Source organism: Chiloscyllium plagiosum, unplaced genomic scaffold, assembly GCF_037043375.1.
Source record: "Chiloscyllium plagiosum isolate Xiang-an unplaced genomic scaffold, Cpla_swu_hap1 HiC_scaffold_52, whole genome shotgun sequence".
In the NCBI taxonomy this organism is placed as follows: Eukaryota; Metazoa; Chordata; class Chondrichthyes; order Orectolobiformes; family Hemiscylliidae; genus Chiloscyllium; species Chiloscyllium plagiosum.
The window spans coordinates 29443871-29463027 of NW_028270190.1; the positions used below are offsets into that span (position 1 = coordinate 29443871).

The following is a 19157-nucleotide window of genomic DNA, read 5'->3' on the forward strand; positions in this document are numbered from 1 at the left end:
CTGTTGTGCTGGATTACCCATGCACTGATGTGGTTCCCATTCGGTTGGCCTGCTGCTTAATTCGAATGCAACTCAAAATCTCACAGTCACTCGGAGAACAGACTATGAGGTCACACTGCGTGCCAGACTTTTCCTTCAATGCGCCCTCGCTTGAAACCCTGTTGCCCTTCTTCCTGTCACCTAAGACCTCCACGCAGAAGACCATGACCGCTTCGACCAAGCTCAACACGTTCTCGCCGCATACCCTGACATCTAAGACTCTATTATACAACCCTGACCTAATCCTTTTTACCTACGGGTATCACTCATTCCCTCAGGCCAACACACGCTAGCGGGATATGCTGTCTGCATTCCTTTAGAGACCCTCAACTCTGCTGTGCTACTAGACGGGACATCCGCACAAGCTGCGGAGCTATTCACCCTCACTGAGGCCTGAATTCTTGCTGAAGGTAGATCAGATAAAGTTTACACGGACACCAGATATGCCTTTGTAGACGTGCACAACTTTGGCACACTCTGGAAGTAAAGATGATGCGTTACTCTTCGGGAAAATAACTGCAGCATGCACAACGTGTCGACAATTTACTAAAAGCCATTCTGCTGCCCTCTTCTCTAGCTTTGCAAAATGTGCACACAAATGCCAATGACCTGTCATACGTGAGAATTCCTGAGCTGGAGGGCAGCTCTACAAGCTGACTTAAATCCTCCACATACATTGTACAAACCCCCAGAATACGAGATCTCTGGTGGCCCCCGACTTCATGGAAGGAGCGCGGAAAGCTCAACAATCTGATCCTTGGGAAGAACAGACAGCTGGGTCCACCTCGGCGCTAAAGGATCCCCTGCTGTCATCCGGCTCGTGCGCATCGATGACCGTATCATTTGCCCCAAAGCCTACTTGCACGTCCATGATGCCCATGGTGTTTGTCACGCAGGGAAGAGGGGAATGATACAACTGTAAGACAGGCCTGGTATGCATTGGATTCGCAGCTGCTGCAAAAATACTATGTCGTGTGCCTGCAAAGCAAAGCAGGCACGCCCGTGGCTAGGTAAGACCCGTTGCCCATTCCTGAGGTACCCTTCACTCACCTCCCAATTGACTCTGGCCACATGCCAATTAAATCGGGTTTCAATGCATCCCAGACATCCTGGACATGTTTTCCAACTAGGTGGAACATTCACCACAAGAAAGGATGATGACAGAACATTGATTAAATGTCTAATGTTACCCCCAGATTCGTAATTCCTGGTATCATTAATAGTGATAAAGGGTCACACTTTCCCTCAACAGTTAGTGTAGATATGAGTAAGGCAATGGGAAATACCACATCCCTTATCAGCCCCAGTCCTCAGGCATGGTTGAATGGATGAATGGCGCACTTGAAACTACCTTGGCTAAAATTACCCAATAGACAGTTCTGTCTTGGCCAGATGCCTTGCCTTTGGCCCTGTACACGTTACGGAGGCAGGTGAACCAGATCATGGCGCTTACCCTATTTGAGGTTCTTATGGGCAGACCAAAGCTAACACAAAAGTCCCTGCTGAACTAGGGCCACGCACTCAGTAAAATAATCGTCCATAACTTACTCCGAGTAGAAAACAGTCATGCCCAATCCCCAACATGAGCCACCTGGCGACTACGTAATGATGAAATCGTTTGAAAATGCATCTCACTCTCTTTCTTTCTTCCATGGATGCTGACAGTGCTGCCTCGCATTGCAAGAAATTTATGTTCTTGAACAAGTTTCAAAGACACGTGTCAAATCTGCTCAAACACCCAGTCTAAAACGGAGTGCCATACCTAAGAACACAAGAGCTCGGAGGAGGAATGGGTCATCTGACCCTAGGAACCAACGTCGCCATTCAATAAGATCATAGCTGAACTTTTCGTGGACTCAGCTCCACTTAGCGCGCTCTCACCCTATCCCATATTGCCATTCGTTTTCAAAGAAGTATCTACCTTCGCTTTAAAAACGTTCACTGAAGTAGCGCCAACTACTTCACGGGGCAAGGAATTCCACAGGTTCACGATCCTCTGGTTCTCAATTCACTACTAAATCTGCTCCCTTTAAACTTGAGGCTATGCCCTTGTGTCCTCGTTTCACCCGCCAGTGGAAACATCCATTCTACCTTTATCTTCTCTATCCCTTTATAACTTTGTATGTTTCTTAAGATCCCCGTCATTCTTTTATATTCCATTAAATATAATCACCGTCTACTCAGTCTCCCCTCATGAGCGAAGCGCCTCAACTCCGGAATCAAACGAGTGAACCTTATCTGCACCCTCTCCAGTACCATTGTACACCTTCTTAACTCAAGAGACTGCACACAGTGCACCAGGTGTGGCCTCATTAGAACCCTGTAATTTTGCCGCAGACGCTCCTGCTTTTAAGTTCATCCCTTTAGCAATACTCTCGGAATTGAACGCTCATATAAAGTGCACAACTTCATTGCTTTCGAAACTAGGTAAAGCCAGGCATCACTGCTACTACAGAGCTCTTAATCATGGCCCGGGACAGAAAGAGAGGAAAACAGGTAGGATTGGAAGGGGAAAGATTCAGAACAATTAAACAGTTGAATTAACATCAGTTAAACGATTTTGAAGAATGTGACAAATTGGGGTGTAAAACCAAGGAGAGACCCTCAGAAGAATGGGCATCTTAAAATGGAAGTGTTACCACATCAGAAAACAGGTTACTGAGTATAAGGGCGATGACTGAATGTGTCTCCGTGTGAATTAGGGGACAGGCAGTAGATGAGTATTGCAGATATTGAAGCTAAAAGCTGAGTATCCATGTGATGCTGAAGACCGCAGCAGTACCGACTGAATTGCATTCAAACTCGATCTGTAAAGTTTTGCTCGGAACAGTCCCTCAGTTTACCATTCCCATCAAGCTGATCCATGGCTCATGACGAGTGTGGGTGAACATGCCAGTGTCAGAACTATGTGCACCTAAACCTGATGATAACCCATTAAACCTACCGCAACTGGCTGCTTACATTCCAAACAGCAGAACTGAAGTCTGATAGAGAGGGCAAAACAATGCGAAGACCAGCAGATCAGATCTAAGCTCTGACACCCAGCCACATCCTGTCACAAATGGTGATGGACGATTAAAAAACTCACTGGAGGAGAGGGCTTCACAAATATTCCCAACCAAAATAATGGAATAGCCCTGCCCATCTGTGTAAAAGACAAGGATGTAGTATCTGAACCATCCTCAGCCAGAAGTGTTGAGTGGATGATCCAACTCACCCTCCACATGATTTTCATAAAATCAGAGAGTTCAGTCTTCAGCCAATTCCCTGTACGTGACACCAAGAAACAGCTGAACACTGTAGATATGACAAAGGCAATGGGCCCTGGCACTATTCCTGCAAAAGGACTGAAGACCTGTGCTGAACAACAAGCCGTGTCAACGGAGAAGTTGTTTCATTCCATGCCCAAGTCTGACATCTACCTGGCAGTATGGAAAATTATACAGTATCTCCAATCTCCTGAGAAGAGAACGCAACATGACCAATTACCACCCTCTCAGTCCCATCACGACAGTCAAAGTAGTTGACGTTCTTTTTGACAAAGCTGTCAAGCAGCACGGAAATAAACTGCTCAGTGTGCTTTCCGATAGGTTGCCATATGGATATAGTGCAGCTGTGGAATTGTCACTGGATTAGTAATCCCGATAATGCTAAAAACAGTTAACAAAATATTGGATCTAAAATCTGGTGTCAGCAACAGTGACCCTGAAGCCAATGCCGATTGTAAAGTCCAAATTGCTTTCCCAGTGTACTTTCAGGAATCAAATCTCCCATGTTTTCTTGTTCTGGCCCAAAAGTGATTCCAGACACATAGACCTGAGATCAACTCTTCCATGATCTGTGAAACAGCAAAGTAAGGCACTCAATTGTACCAAAATGCTCCGAGGTCTTAAAGGATAAAATCGGGCAGATCGCCTGGCAGCAGCCTTGGGATCGGAAAAGGGAACGGGAAACACAGTCCTGTCGACCCTTCAGAGACCTCTTTCCTCACATCCGAGAGCTTGTCACAACATTTACAAAGCTTTCCCGCATTCTGCACGGAAGCACGGGGAAAGGAGTAGGACATTCAAGACAGTGAGCCTTCCTCATTCTAATTCATGGCCAAACACATTTTTCTCACACGGTGTACATATCAATTAATGTGCTTAATTATCCGAAAAATATAAAAATATGAACTGCAGTGATCCCTTCTATTCATCGAGTGTTCAGCCCAATTCATGTTATTATGGCTGAACCTCCATGACCTCACGACGCACCTGCGCTCTCCCCATCCATTTAGTGTCTTGAAATCCTTATTTATATTTCGTGCGTTGGCTTCCACAGGCTTGAGTGGGAGAAAATTTCCCACGTTCACCAGTCTCGGAGTTGCAGAAATGTATTCTCATCTTAATGCAAAGGGGGGTTGTCTGCACCTCATACTATGGGTCCTTTCTTTAGACGTCGCAACCAGGGGAATTTTCATCCCTGCTTCCAATTTGTCTCACCCTGTCAGAGTAGTGTATATTTCATTGATATCTCCACTCACTTTCTTAAACCAAATGGAATATAGGTCCGGTCTAACCAAACTTTGCTCCCACAACAATCTTGTCATCCCAGATATTATCCTTGGTCATCCTTGACTGCACTCCCTCAATGTCAGATTTGTCCTTTTTTAAGTAAGGAGACCAAAACTGCAAACAGGACCACACAACCTTCGCGATGAGGTCTCACCAAGGCCCTGTACAGCTGCAGTAAGACACACTTAATCCTGTACTCCAATCGCATTGAAATGAATGTCAACACGTCATTTATCTCCTAACTGATATCTGCTCCTGCATTATTGCTTTCAGTGTCTAGTGTATAGGAAGGAAATTCTTTAAATGTTACAGGTACCTACTTGGTGGGTTCACGGACACTGGTCAGCGTGCCAATTCCATTCCCAGTATTGACTTCTGGCTTCAGAACCCAACTGGCCTACATGGCCCTCGGAGATCTGTGCAGAAGAAAACAAAGGACAAGGAGCAAAGAAAGCGCACCACGTCACATGTACCCGTATTGCTCTTCATCTGATGCATATTTGCCCATTCACTTCACTTGTCTCAATCACCTTGGAACTTGTTCACATAATCCTCACCCACTTACAATCCGACTTCATTTAGAACCATCAACAAACTGGGTTAACTTGCATTTTATTCCCTCAAACAAATGTTTGAGATATATTGGGATTAGCTGGGGTTCAAGCACCAATCCCTGTGATACCACTTGAGAAGTCAACTTCAAAAAAAAAAATTCAATTCCTACTCAGTGTTTCCTGTCAGCTGTCGCATTCTAAAACAATGTCCATATATAAACCCCGACACCATAAGATATAAGTTAGCGGACTAGGCTTGGGACTTCATTAAAATTCATCCTGAAAATCCAAATGCATTGCATCCGTTGCTTCTCCACAATTTATCTTCAGTTGGTTTCTCAAACAAAATTCAAAATTCATAAATCCACGTTAACTTGGTGTTTGGCCATTACTTTAATCCCAATAATTTCTCTAAAGCTGTTTACTTATTAATTTCATTATATTCATTTTTTTCTCGCCAGGTTTACGATTCTTCATCTTGCGGAGAAATTTTGGTTTGCTTGGTTCAGTTCTGTGGAGGACAGATCTAAAACAGTTAGACAATAGACAATAGACAATATGTGCAGGAGTAGGCCATTCTGCCCTTCGAACATGAACCACCATTCATTATAATCGTGGCTGATCATCGTCACTGAGTATCCTGTTCCTGCTTTATGTCCATAACCGTTGATTTCACTATCCTTAAGAGCTCTATCCAACTCTTTCTTGAAAGTATTCAGTGACCTGGCCTCCACAGCCTTCTGGACAGACCATTCCACACACCCCCACTCTCTTGGTGAAGAGGTTTCTCCTCAACTCTGTTCCAAATGGCCTACCCCTCTGGTTCGGGACTCACCCATCAGCAGAAGCATGTTTCCTGCCTCCAGTGTGTCCAATCCTTTAAAAATCTTATACGTCTCAATCACATCCCCTCTCAGCCTTCTAAACTATATTTTTCTGATAATTACAGAAGCCCAGTCGCTCTAATCTTTCAAAGTAAGATAGTCCCGCCATTCCAGGAATTGACTTCGTGAACCTACACTGCACTCCCTCAATACCCAGGATGTCTTTCCTCAAATTTGGAGACCAAAACTGCACACTATATTCCAGGTGCAGTCTCGCCAGGGCCCTGTACAGCTGCAGAAGAAACTATTTGCTTCTATACTCAATTCCTCGTGTTATGAAGGCCTGTATGCTATTAGTTTTCTTCACTGCCTGCTGTACCTGCATGCTTGCTTTCATTGACTGATGTACAAGAACATCTAGATCTCGTTGTACTGCCCCTTTACCTAATTTGACTCCATTTAGGAAGTAATTTGCCTTCCTGTTCTTGCCACCAACGTGGATAACCAACATTTATCCACATTAACCTGCATCTGCCATGCATCTGTCCACTCACTTAGCCTGTCCAGATCTCCCTGTAATCTCCTAACATCCTCTTCACATTTCACTCTGCCACCCAGCTTTGCATCATCAGCAAATTTGATAATACTACTTTTAATACCATCATCTATATCATTAATGTACATTGTAAAAAACTTCGTCCCAGCACTGATCCCTGCTGTACCCCACTGGTCACCGCCTGCCATTCCGAAAGGTAGCTGTTTATCAGTACTCTTTGTTTCCTGTCAGCCAACTAATTCTCAATCCAAGTCAGTATTTTGCCCCCAATCCAATGCGCCTAATTTTGCTCACTAACCTCCTATGTGGGACTTTATCAAAGTCTTTCTGAAAGTCCAGCTGCACTCCATCCACTGGATCTCCCTTGTCCATTTTCATAGGTACATCCTCAACAAATTCCAGAAGATTAGTCAGGCATGATTTCCCCTTCATAAATCCATGCTGACTCTGAACTATCCTGTTACTGTTATCCAGATGTGTCGTAATTTCATCCTTTTTAATTGACTCCAGCATATTTCCCAAAACTGAGGTCAGACTAATTGGTCTATAATTCCCTGCTTTCTCTCTCCCTCCTTTGTTAAAAAGTGGGACAATATTAGCCACCTTCCAAACCGCAGGAACTGATCCTGGATCTATAGAACATTGGAAAATGATCACCAATGCATCCACGATTTCTAGGGCCACCTCCTTCAGTCCCCTGGGATGTAGGCCATCATGTCCCGTGGACATATCAGCCTTCAGAGGTAAAAGTCTCTCCAACACCATTTCCTGGCAAATATAAATTCCCTTCAGTCCAGGTCCTTCAGCCACTATTACTATGGAAGAGCCACAGTTCTGCTATTTCTCTGTTCCCACTCTTCATTCTCTTTATTTTAGACTGTAAGGAAGTTGCACTTGTCTTCCATCATCTTTCCCGTTGGTATTCTTTAAGAAACTATTGCCTTACTCTTACAACCCTTGCTCATAACCCTTCAGAGACCCATCGATTCCTGCCTGAAGCTGCACACTAATTGTTCTTCCACACGCATAGAATCACAGAAATATACACTCTGTACGATAAGAAATACAGCACGATCTATATTAGTCCCACTTTCCAACACGAGGTCCAGAGCCGGGAATGTTATTATGGTCATTCAAGTACTTTTTAACGGCTGTAAAGTTATCGCTGACAATGCCCCTCTCAAGAAGCACACTCCAGACCCCAACACCCTTTGGGTCAAAAGCAATTCTCAAATCCTCTCTAAACCTCAAACTCTTCACATCAAAAGTGTTTTGTCTTGTTCTTGGCCCTTTGACTGAAAGTAACAGCCGTTTTCTATTGCCCCATCCACCCCCCTCATAATCTTATCCTTCTGATTCACGTCCCCATCAGCCTTCTAAACTCCAAAACAAACAACCCGAGCTTATCCAGCCTCTCTCCATGGATATGCTCCATCCCAGGGAACATTCTGTTGAATCTCCTCTGTAACCCCTCCAGTGTAATTATATCCTTCCTGAAATCTGACATGCAGAACCCCTCCCAGTAAGTCCTGTACAGCTCTTACAATCTCCGTCTTGATGAAAAAGACTATGCTCACTGATCCCTATGTCTTCTGAGATAACTTATTAAACTGTCCAGGCACGTTCAGAGATCAGTGGAGAAGCACTCTCCGAGCTATCTAGTGTGCTGACATTCATCCGTACACCCCTGCCTGGTTCCTTCTCCCTCATATTTAAAAGTTTCGCATTCCCCTTGCCATTGATCTGCCTATCCGACCATTCCACCTAGCTGAACTTCCTGTAACAGAAAACCTCCTCCTCACTGTCAAGCATTCGGCTAATCTTTATGTCAAACGCAAACAGACTTGTCACACTCCTCCGCAAACCTCTCTACATTCACACCTACGTCAATTATGGGAGACTACAACTAATAAGAGACAAATCACTGATTTCTGTGGTACACCATCAGAAACTGGTGACCAGTCACACAAAGAGCCTTCCACCGTCACCCTCTGTCCCTTGCCACGAAGGTAATTTTGGGTGTAAATTGCCATATCGGGGCAGCACGGTGGCACAGTGATTCGCACTGCTGCCTCACAGCGCCAGAGACCCAGGTTCAATTCTCTCCTCAGGCAACTGCCTGTGTGGATTGTGAATATTTTCCCCGTGTCCACGTCGGTTTACTTTGGGTGCTCCGGTTTGCTCCCACGTCCAAAATGTGCAGGTTAGGTGAATTGGCCATGCTAAATTGCTTGTTGTGTTGGGTGAATTGGTAAAAGTAGGGGAATTGGTCTGGATGGGTTGCTCTTCGGAGGGTGGGTATGGACTTGTTGGGCCGAAGGGCCTGCTTCCACACTGTAGGTAATCTAATCTAAGTACGCTGACCTTGATACCATGAGATGTTACTATATTTATCATTTTCCTGTGTGGGAATTTGTCAAAGGACTTGCTGAGAATCCATATAATCAACCTTCTTGATAAAATTTCAGTAAAAGTCCTGAAGCATCACTTCCCGCAGATAAATTCAATCTGATGATCCCTGATCAAATATTACCTCACGTAATGGAGATCAATTTTCTCCCTCCCAATTTTCCACAATAGCTTCTGCACCACTGATCTGATAGTTACTGACTTATCATTCCCTGGACTATCTTGGCCACTCTTCCTGTAAAGTGTGTTCTCCAGTACTCTGGCACCTCACCTGCGATCAGATTCAATTTGAGCATTTGCGCCAAGGCCTCTCCTCCCTTGTCTCCGTTAGTAGCCTGGGATATAACTCATCCAGACCACTTGTCCAAAGTTATACCAGCCAAGCCTCTAATCCCTGCTCACTCCTTCCATCAATCTGCTGAAGAGGTTCCCAGTCCATCTTCTTGAATTCTACACTTGCATCCTTATCATACCAGATAACACACATGTGAGGTTTTCGTGTAACCATCTGCCAAGTTTCTCTACTGTTACTTACTGAATGTACCTTTGCTTTCTGATGGGCCCCATGTTTCGCTCATAATATTATTCTGCTTGATGTCCTTGTGGAAAATCTTGGGATTCTCCCTAATCTTGCCTGCTCACACTAATCCATGTCCCTGTTTTAGTCAGTTCCCTCTTTGTGAACTTTCTCGGTTTCATTAAGATCGCTTCTCATTCGTTGTATCTCTAAAAAACACAGACCGAGTTCCCCCATCAGGCAATCTTTTCATCAGATGGATTAATCCGGAGAATGTCTATTCACCATATGTGGTCAGTATATTCTTCCTTCGGTCAGGACACCAAAACTGCATACAGTACTCCAGGGACAGTCTCGACAAACTCTGTGTGAATGATGGAGTATATATGTACTTTTGTAGTAGTAATTTATTGCCGATGCTTGAATTTATACTGAAAACAACAAATTCTGGAGATTCCAGTGGATCAGGCAGCATCCATGAAGATAGGGCAAGCCACCTCTTCCAATCTGGATGGGTCTTCATCACCTACATTCTGATTCCCATTAAGTAAAGACAAACCTCTCTTTTACGCTCCCATTTGCACATGTTGCTCCCAACTCGGTGTTTTTTTAAAAATCCTCCTCAATATCCAAATATATCACAGCAATTTGTTCACCATTGTTTATGTCTACAAGAGATAACTTCAAGCAAAAAGTTTTAAAATATAGTTTCCCATTCATAAATGCATTATCATTCTCTTGAAATGTGCTATTTATTTCGAAAGGACCAATATCACATTCGTTCTAACAGATTTCAACAGATTCCCTACTGTGGATGACAGGTTAACAGGTCTGTTGTTCTCCACTCTCCCTCTTCTTCCCTTCTTGAATTGTTGCAATGCATTCATAACCTTCCAAAGCGAATAAAGAAAATTACACTGAGCCCCAGTACAATCTATGTGTCTATTGCTGCTATGTGTCAAATTTCAGAATTAAGTACATCTGATCTGTCAGACTTATCAATGCTGAATCCAGGTGTGTTTTGAAATAATGCCTTATCACTGATATGAATGATTTTACTCGTTAGTTACGCAGGTCTCTTGGTCACTTGATATTTCTGGGAGATTTCCTGGACATTCCACCATGAAGACAGACACGAAATAACACTTTAGTTTTCCTGTAATTTCTCTGTTCTCCACAATTAGTCCTCTATCCGCACACTCAGTGATCCACATTTGACCTTTCTTTCATTTGCCTTTCAAGTATTGATAATAGGTTTTCATCAGGCTTTACGTTTCTTGTTAGTTTGCATTCTTGATCTCTTTTGAATTTCCTTATCAGTTTCTTAGTCCTCTTTTGTCTCAATGAATCCATAATATCTGGCGTTTCTTTTTCCCAGCAACTTTGATTGATCGAATCTATTTTTAACTTCTTTTGTTAACCATGCTTGAGTCATCTTTTCCTTTTGCTATTTGCACCATGGTGGGAGGGTGGGGTGTGTGTGTGTGTGTGTGTGTGTGTGGGTGCAATACGTATACTGTACACCTTATAGCATTTCTATAACTAACGACATTGTCTGTCCTCCATTAACCTTTCTCGTGTACCTTTTTCAAATTCACTGAAGCCAAATTGGTCCTCATACCTTCAAGGCTTGCATGAAGAGGTGCGAGGGAGGAGCGAAGGAATTCTGGGAAGGTGAGTCGAACCGTTTAAAAGACTTACCTCAATCATCGGGGCATCCATTTGCTGAGAAGTGCGAAGGAGGAGTGAAGAAATTCTGGGAAGGTGTATCTAAGCGTTCAAAAGACGTCGGGGCATCGGGGCATGCATTTGCCGAGAGGTGCGAGGAAACAGCGAAGGAATTCTGGGGACATGAGTCTAACCGTTTAAAAGAGTTACCTCAGACATCGGGGCATCCATTCGCCGAGAGGTGCGATCGAGAAGCGAAGGAATTCTGGGAAGGTGAGTCTTACCGTTTAAAAGATTTACCCCGATTTGTGGGGGCATCCATTTGCTGAGAGGTGCGAGGGAGGAGTGAAGAAATTCTGGGAAGTTTTTAAGACTAATTGACAGGAGGTTTTGTGGTCAGGAATGGGACGCCTGGAACGTGTGTTGCCTCCGTGGTGCCAGGGTCCTACATGTCGCTGATCGGGTTTACAACATTCAGAAGAGGGAGAGTGAGCAACCAGAAATCGTGGTGCATTATTGGAACCAATGATATAGCTAGGAAAGGGATTGAGGATCTGAAAAGTGACTACAGAGAGTTAGGTTGGAAGCTGAAGAGCAGGACGAGTGATCTCAGGTTTTTTACCGGTTCCAAGAGGTAGTGAGATGAGGAACAATCAGCGAATGCAGCTTAACACGTGGCTGCGTGACTTGTGCAGGAGGGACGGCTTCAGATACCTAGACCATTGGGATACCTTTTGTGGAAGGGGGGACCTGTACATGAAGAACGGGTTGCATCTGGATTGATGGAACACCAATGTCCTGGGTGAGCGGTTTGCTCCAGTGATTCGGGAGGCTTTAGTTTAGTTTGGCAGGGGAGTGGGAATCAGAGCCACATGTCTGAGAGGGGGTCAGTTGCAGACGGGACAGTGACCTGATATATTGATTCTATCAGGAAGGTTTCTGACGCGAGGAAACAAAGGGATCGGTGAAAGTGTGTCTGCTTTCCTGCAAGGAGTGTCCGAAATAAGAGTGATAAACTGAGAGCATGGATCACTACGTGGGGTTACATAGACGTGAGTTTCAGAGGGGCAGGAGTGGTTGCTTGATGTTCCAGGATTTTGAATGTTTAGAAAGAGCAGTGAGGATGGAAAAAGAGGAGGGTATGCAGCATTGCTAAACAACGAGTGCATCACAGCTACAGAAACGAAGGTTGTTGAGGAAATCTTGTCTACTGAGTCAGTACGGGTGGAAGTTACGAACAACACGGGAACAGTCACCGCATTTAGTGTCTTCTACAGACGACCTAATAGCAGTAGAGAGATTGAAGATCTCATAGGCGTGCAGATTCTGGAAAAATGCAAAAGTAGCAGGGTTGTTGTTATGGGTAATTTCAAATTTCGAAATATCGACCGGAAACTCCTAAGTGCAGGTGGGTTGGATGGAGCCGTTTTTGTCAGGTGTGTTCAGGAGGGTTTTCTTAGTCAGTATGTAGAAAGACCGACGAGGGGAGAGGCCATTTTGGATTTGGTGTTCGAGTGGTGTGAGAGCACTTTGGTGAAAGTGTGATCACAACTGCCTCACATTTAGCATAGCCTTGGAGAGTGAAAGGAGCCGTAACGGAGGGAATATATTTAATTGGGGTAAAGACATTATGACGCTATCAGACAGCAGTTGGGAAGCAATTTCTCCGCCCCCCCCCCCGCAACGTGGTCGATGATGCCCTCCACCGCATCTCTTCCACTTCCCGCTCCTCCGCCCTTGAGCCCCGCCCCCCCAACGGCCACCAGGACAGAACCCCACTGGTCCTCACCTACCACCGCACTAACCTCCATGTACAGCGTATCATCCGCCGTCATTTCCGCCACCTCCAAACGGACCCCACCACGAAGGATATATTTCCCACCCCTCCCCTATCAGAGTTCCGTAAAGACCACTCACTCCGTGACTCCCTCGTCAGATCTACACCCCCCACCAACCCAACCTCTACTCCCGGCACCTTCCCCTGCAACCGCAGGAGGTGCAAGACTTGCGCCCACATCTCCCCCCTCACTTCCCTCCAAGGCCCCAAAGGAAACTTCCATATCCGCCACAAATTCACCTGCACCTCCACACACATCATCTATTGCATCCTCTGCACCCAATGTGGCCTCTTCTATATTGGGGAGACAGGCCGCCTACTTGCGGAGCGTTTCAGAGAACACCTCTTGGACACCCGGACCAACCAACTCAAACACCCTGTGGCTCAACACTTCAATTCCCTCTCCCTCTCCATCAAGGATATGCAGGTCTTTGGACTCCTCCATCGCCAGACCACAACAACACGACGGTTGGAGGAAGAGCGCCTCATCTTCTGCCTAGGAACCCTCCAACCACAAGGGATGAACTCGGATTTCACCAGTTTCCTCATTACCCCTCCCCCCACCTTGTCTCAGTCAAATCCCTCAAACTCAGTACCGCCTTCCTAACCTGCAATCTTCTTCCTGACCTCTCCGCCCCCACCCCACTCTGACCTATCACCCTCACCTTGACCTCTTTCCACCTATCGCATTTCCAACGCCCCTCCCCCAAGGAGGTGCAAGATTTGCGCCCACACCTCCCCCTCACTTCCCTCCAAGGCCCCTCCCCCAAGTCCCTCCTCCCTACCTTTTATCTTAGCCTGCTAGACACACTTTCCTCATTCCTGAAGAAGGGCTTATGCCCGAAACGTCGATTCTCCTGTTCCCTGGATGCTGTCTGACCTGCTGCGCTGTTCCAGCAACACATTTTCAGCAGTTGGTTCCCCATGGTAGGTTCATTCATAAAGTCAGGAAGTATGGTATACAGGGAGATTTGGCCATCTGGTTTCAGCATTGGCTGGCTGACAGAAGTCAGAGAGTTATTGTATATGGGAAGTATTCTGCCTGGAGGTCAGTGTTGAGTGGGGTACTGCAGGGGTCTGTTTTGGGGCCTCTGCTCTTTTCAGTTTTTACAAATGACTTGGATGAGGAGGTTGAGGGGTGGGTTAGTAAATTTGCAGATGGCTCAAACGTTGGACGTGTCGTGAATAGTATAGAGGGCAGGCTGCAGCATGCCATAGACAGGATGCAGAGCTGGGTTGAGAAATGGCAGATCGAGTTCAACCTGGATAAAGGCGAAGTGATGCATTTTGGGAGGTCGAACTCGAATGCTGAATATAGGATTAAAGATAGGATTCTTGGCAGTGTAGAGAAACAGAAGAATCAGGGTATACAAGTTCATAGATCCCTCAAAGTTGCCACCGAAGTGGATAGGGTTGTTAAGAAAGCATATAGCGTTTTGGCTTTCATTAACAGGGTGGTCGAGTTTATCAACTGTGAGGTTTTGCTGCAGCTGTACAAGTCCCTGCTGAGACCACACTTGGAATATTGTGTCCAATTCTGGTCGCCCTATGATAGGAAAGATAGAGAGGCTTTGGAGAGGGTGCAAAGGAGGTTTACCAGGATGCTGCCTGGACTGGAGGGCTTGCCTTATGAAGATCGGTTGAATAAGCTCGGACTTTTCTCACTGGAGAGAAGGAGGAAGTGAGGAGACCTGATCGAGGTGTACAAATAATGAGAGGAATAGATAGAGTCAATTACCAGAGACTTTTCCCCAGGGCAGGATTGACTGGTATGAGAAGTCATAGTTTGAAGATAGTAGGAGGATGGTATAAAGGAAACGTCAGAGGTAGGTTCTTTACGCAGAGAGTTTTGAATGCATGTAATGCGTTGCCAGCTGTGGTGGTGGAAGCAGAGTCATTGGAGACATTTAAGCGACTGACGGACATGCACATGGATAGCAATAATTTGAGGAGTGTGTACGTTAAGTTACTATATTTGACATTAGGATTAAACCTTGGCAAAACATCATGGGCCAAAGGGCCTGTTCCGTGCTACACTTTTCTATGTTGTATGTTCTATGTTCTATGACTCATTTATATACTTGTAATTTCAGAAAATAAAACTGTTTTGTATTCGGACTTCATGTAAAATTCAATACATTAAGATCACTATTCCCAAAAGCTCCTTTACTGCACGTTTTTGAATTTGCTCCTCTGATCACAGTCCAAAAGATGTGCAGGGTCAGGTGAAATGGCCATGCTAAATTGCCCGTCGTGTTAGGTAAGGGGTAAATGTAGGGGTATGGGTGGGTTTCGGGTCGGTGTGGACTTGTTGGGCCGAAGGGCCTGTGTCTATACTGTAATGTAATGTAATCTAATCTAATCTAATTGTTTGTTAAACTTAAAGCAGCACGTTCCATTCCCTTGCAGCACTACCTGCATGTTCCCTTATACAAAAATAATCGCCTGGGGCTCATTTTAAAAACATCACATCGTGCAAGTCTTTCTCACGTTGCCTACGCCACTTAATCCTGGGGATTTTGAAAGCATGGAGAAACTGCATGGGATATCCTTTGGTTCTCCCAGTAGTGTAGGCTCTTCATCGTGACTCAAACAAACCGCCATGTTAACAGAGAGTGGTTGCAGGAACTAATCTCAACGTCAAAAGAAAACATTATCCGTAACGTCGAGTCTGATGAAGCTTTCTTGTGCTCTGCAACTTGTAGTGTTTTCTGGAGCAAGTGTTATAGAAGTGGCGTTCCACTTTTTCATATTATCTTTAACCTAATGATACCAGAATTGCCAACAGAGATCTTGAAACCGCAATAATGTAATGCGGCTGGTTACATTCTGGATAGATTGACAAGTATTCGATTATGAACAATGCCAATTAAGAGTCCTCTTTGAAATGGTGGATTTTAGGTAAACCCAAATCATGGAGGAAACTAGCCCCTTTCAAAACATGCCATTCAAATAACCTAGACCTTAGCTTTTATTTTATATCAAGACAAGCTGAAAGCACTGCATTCAAGATGTGATTCCAATCGTCACATACAAATCGTATTTGTTATTCTACAAATGTTGCTAAGGCCTTAGAAACACAGATTTGTGTTATCTAAAATACCCAGAGACTTCCATTTTCAATTAAGCACACAACCAGATAGTCCAGAGTAAACAACCTCTCCCTTCCTACGTTTCAGCATGTACATGGTGAGTTGTCGTCTTGGCGTGAATAACAAATAAAAATCCAATTCATTTCTGCAAACCTGTGTAGACATTTTCGGGTCTATTTCCCAATCTAGATCATCCGAATTCCTGTTATTATGCTGTTTCTTCATCAACTATATTTTCTTATCTAATTACTGACTCTTCCAAGATTGGAATTTTTCCCTGCAGTATCTGAAAACCTTTATTAGGACAATCTTTCCTCATAACGTAAGTACGCATTCCATTGTATATCACTTGGTTGTTAAAATAGAGATTCGTACAGCCAGTCCGTCGTCTTTTATCAATTGTGTTGCAGAGCTGTCACATGGTTAATGACACCGCATCGATTGAAACAGATTTGTTTTCATGAAACCCTTAATCAAACTAAATTAACTATCTTCTTAATCTGCTCTGCTCGAAGTTGAACCATCCACTTTTGCTGATTCTCCTCTGTGCATGCACCATATATCCGTTGAAAAATACATGCAATTACATCAGTTTCTCACACTCTTCACATTATGCATATACTTCACTCCTACCACACCCAATTGTCTATGGCACTCAGTAAAGGCAAAGGTTATTTTATCTATGTTTTGACATACCTAATCTATTGTGTAAAGTTCTGGCACATGCCGAGGATGCTTTGAAGAGTGTGTAGAATTTAATAACGAGGATGTTGCCGGGTATGGGGCATTTTAAGTCATTAAGGAAGATTGGCTCGACTGGATTTGATTTCACTGGAATGCAGCAGATTGAGTGGCGCAGCATAGAAGTTCTTAGATTTGTGAATGGCATTGATAGAGTGGAAAATATGAGGCATTTTCCCTGTGTGGAGGGTGAATTACGCAGTTTTAAGATGCAAGATGGGAAGTTCAGACGCGATGCAGGAGGCAATACTTTCACACACAGAGTGATGACTGCTGAGAAAATGTTGCTAGACGAAGTGTTTGAAGCAGACATAATCGCAGCACTCAAAAAGCATATAGACGAAGATATGAATGGAAAGGGAAAAGAGAGTTATGGGTCCTCAAAGCGAAGCAATTTTAGAATGAAAGGGCAAAATATGGCAGTGTAGGTTTGGAAGGCTGAAGGACCTGATGCGGAACGGTGGTGTTCTTTGTTATTTACTCTTGAAGTTTTTTCCCCCAGATTCCGAGATAACTTTCATGCATGTCCTTGTACTCTGTCTCACAGTGAACGCAGTGACAATTGTGATTCTGTCCCGCGGGAAGTGTGATCTATCCAAATGTGTCACGCTCTACCTGGTGTCTATGGCAATTGCGGACTTACTGGTTATTATCTTCGATCTCATACTCAGACACATTCCAATTGTTTACCGAGAAGATTTTCATTTCTTGATTTATATCCCTGTGTGTAATATCCATGCTGTCCTACTTTATGCAATCACTGACTGTTCCGTATGGTACACCGTCACTTTCACCTTTGATCGACTTGTTGCCATTTGCTGCCCGAAGCTGAAAAGTAAATACTGCACGGAAAGAACAGCTACGATGGTTGTGGGAACTGTAACAGCTTTGAGCTGCATGAAGAACATTTTTTGGTATTTCATGTTATCAGGTAAATATTTCCAGGTCAACTTACCCTGGTTCTGTTACATAAGAGGAAATGTTTTAGAATCTATGTTCTGGGTGGCAATTGAGTTTCTACATCATATTCTAACACCATGTTTCCCTTTCATCTTGATTCTGTTGTTCAATATAATAACTGTGAGAAATATTTTATTGACAAGCAGAGCTCGTAGGAGACTTCACGCTTCTCGTAGTGGCAAAGATCCAGAGATGGAGAGTCGTAGAAAATCCATAATTTTACTCTTCGTTGTCTCAGCTAATTTCATAACCTTATGGTCAACGATAATGTTGTATTCAATTTGGTATCGCATGTTTTGCTTGGGGTATCATGCCATATCATTGCAGGCGTTCGTGCTTGAGATGGGATTGATGCTTCAGCTTCTGAGTTGTTGTACGAACACTGGCATGTATGCAGTAACACAAACTAAATTCAGAACGAATTTTATGAATATATTGAAATTCCCCTTTACTGTAGTTATTAAATTAATTGAGAGATAGGAATGACTGAATTATTGAAGATATGCAAACGTATCCTTTTGGTAATTTGGTATTTGGTGAGGATTTTATTAACTGATGCGACTGTGTAAGTATGGTTTGGCCAAAATCTATATGAAAACAAATGCGGGCTTCTCCTATATTAATGAATAATTGTTCGCACTAAATTGTAACAGAACAATAAGGAAGAGAACAGTGAGTGCAGCCTCGAGACAAAAGCTGCTCCATTGGTGGCCATGAGATGATTTGGATTTTTGTAAACGTCTATCTGGTTTCTTCATCCACTCGGAAGAAACAATAGTCACACCTTTTCTTATCCAGCCAACAACACTGACTGAACACTAACTGTGATGAGGGTGGTTCAAAAAAGCTTACTGAAGTGCTCAGAATAAGTAATCAGTTTCAGAAGAGAAACTGGATTAAACAATTTCCATCTCAGGAAATAAAAACAGCATCAATGATATTGCAACATTATAAACGTCTGATGCTATTGATAAAAGTTAGAGAGGCTTACAAAAGGGACGTCAACAGAAATCCTGAGGTAACACTTACAATAATTATTCTTTATGGACAATGTTCTCGGCAGTTAAATCACAGGATAACAATTTGCATACACTTCAATTCACTCAAGGTAATATCAAGAAATTGTTGAATGCACGTGAAATTGGTAAAGCTGTCAGACATGACAAAATTTCAGGCCAGAATAATAAATACTTCTGATATAAAACCAGCAGCACGATTGTTGTTTTTTTTTAATTTTAGCTACAATGCTGGCATCAACCCGACAATGAGGAACATGGTCCAGGCATATCCTGAAGAATGACAAATCCAACACCACATCACTCATATCTTGGTTATGAATAGTCTGAGTAAAGATGTCATCAACAAAGCAATCAATGAGCACTTGCTCAGCAACAACTCCCTCAT

General features: G+C 43.8%; 1 protein-coding gene across 1 annotated transcript in view; it reads left to right on the forward strand.

Annotated features, from left to right (window-relative positions):
* LOC148134903 (uncharacterized) overlaps positions 1-18233 on the forward strand; it is a 31119-nt gene extending 12886 nt beyond the window's left edge. Inside the window, exons 2-4 of the mRNA XM_087985407.1 lie at positions 936-1049; positions 11059-11396; positions 17341-18233. Coding sequence (XP_087841533.1) covers positions 936-1049; positions 11059-11396; positions 17341-18233 — 1345 coding nt within the window. The remainder of the gene's footprint in view (positions 1-935; positions 1050-11058; positions 11397-17340) is intronic.
* The last annotated feature ends 924 nt before the right edge of the window (positions 18234-19157 follow it).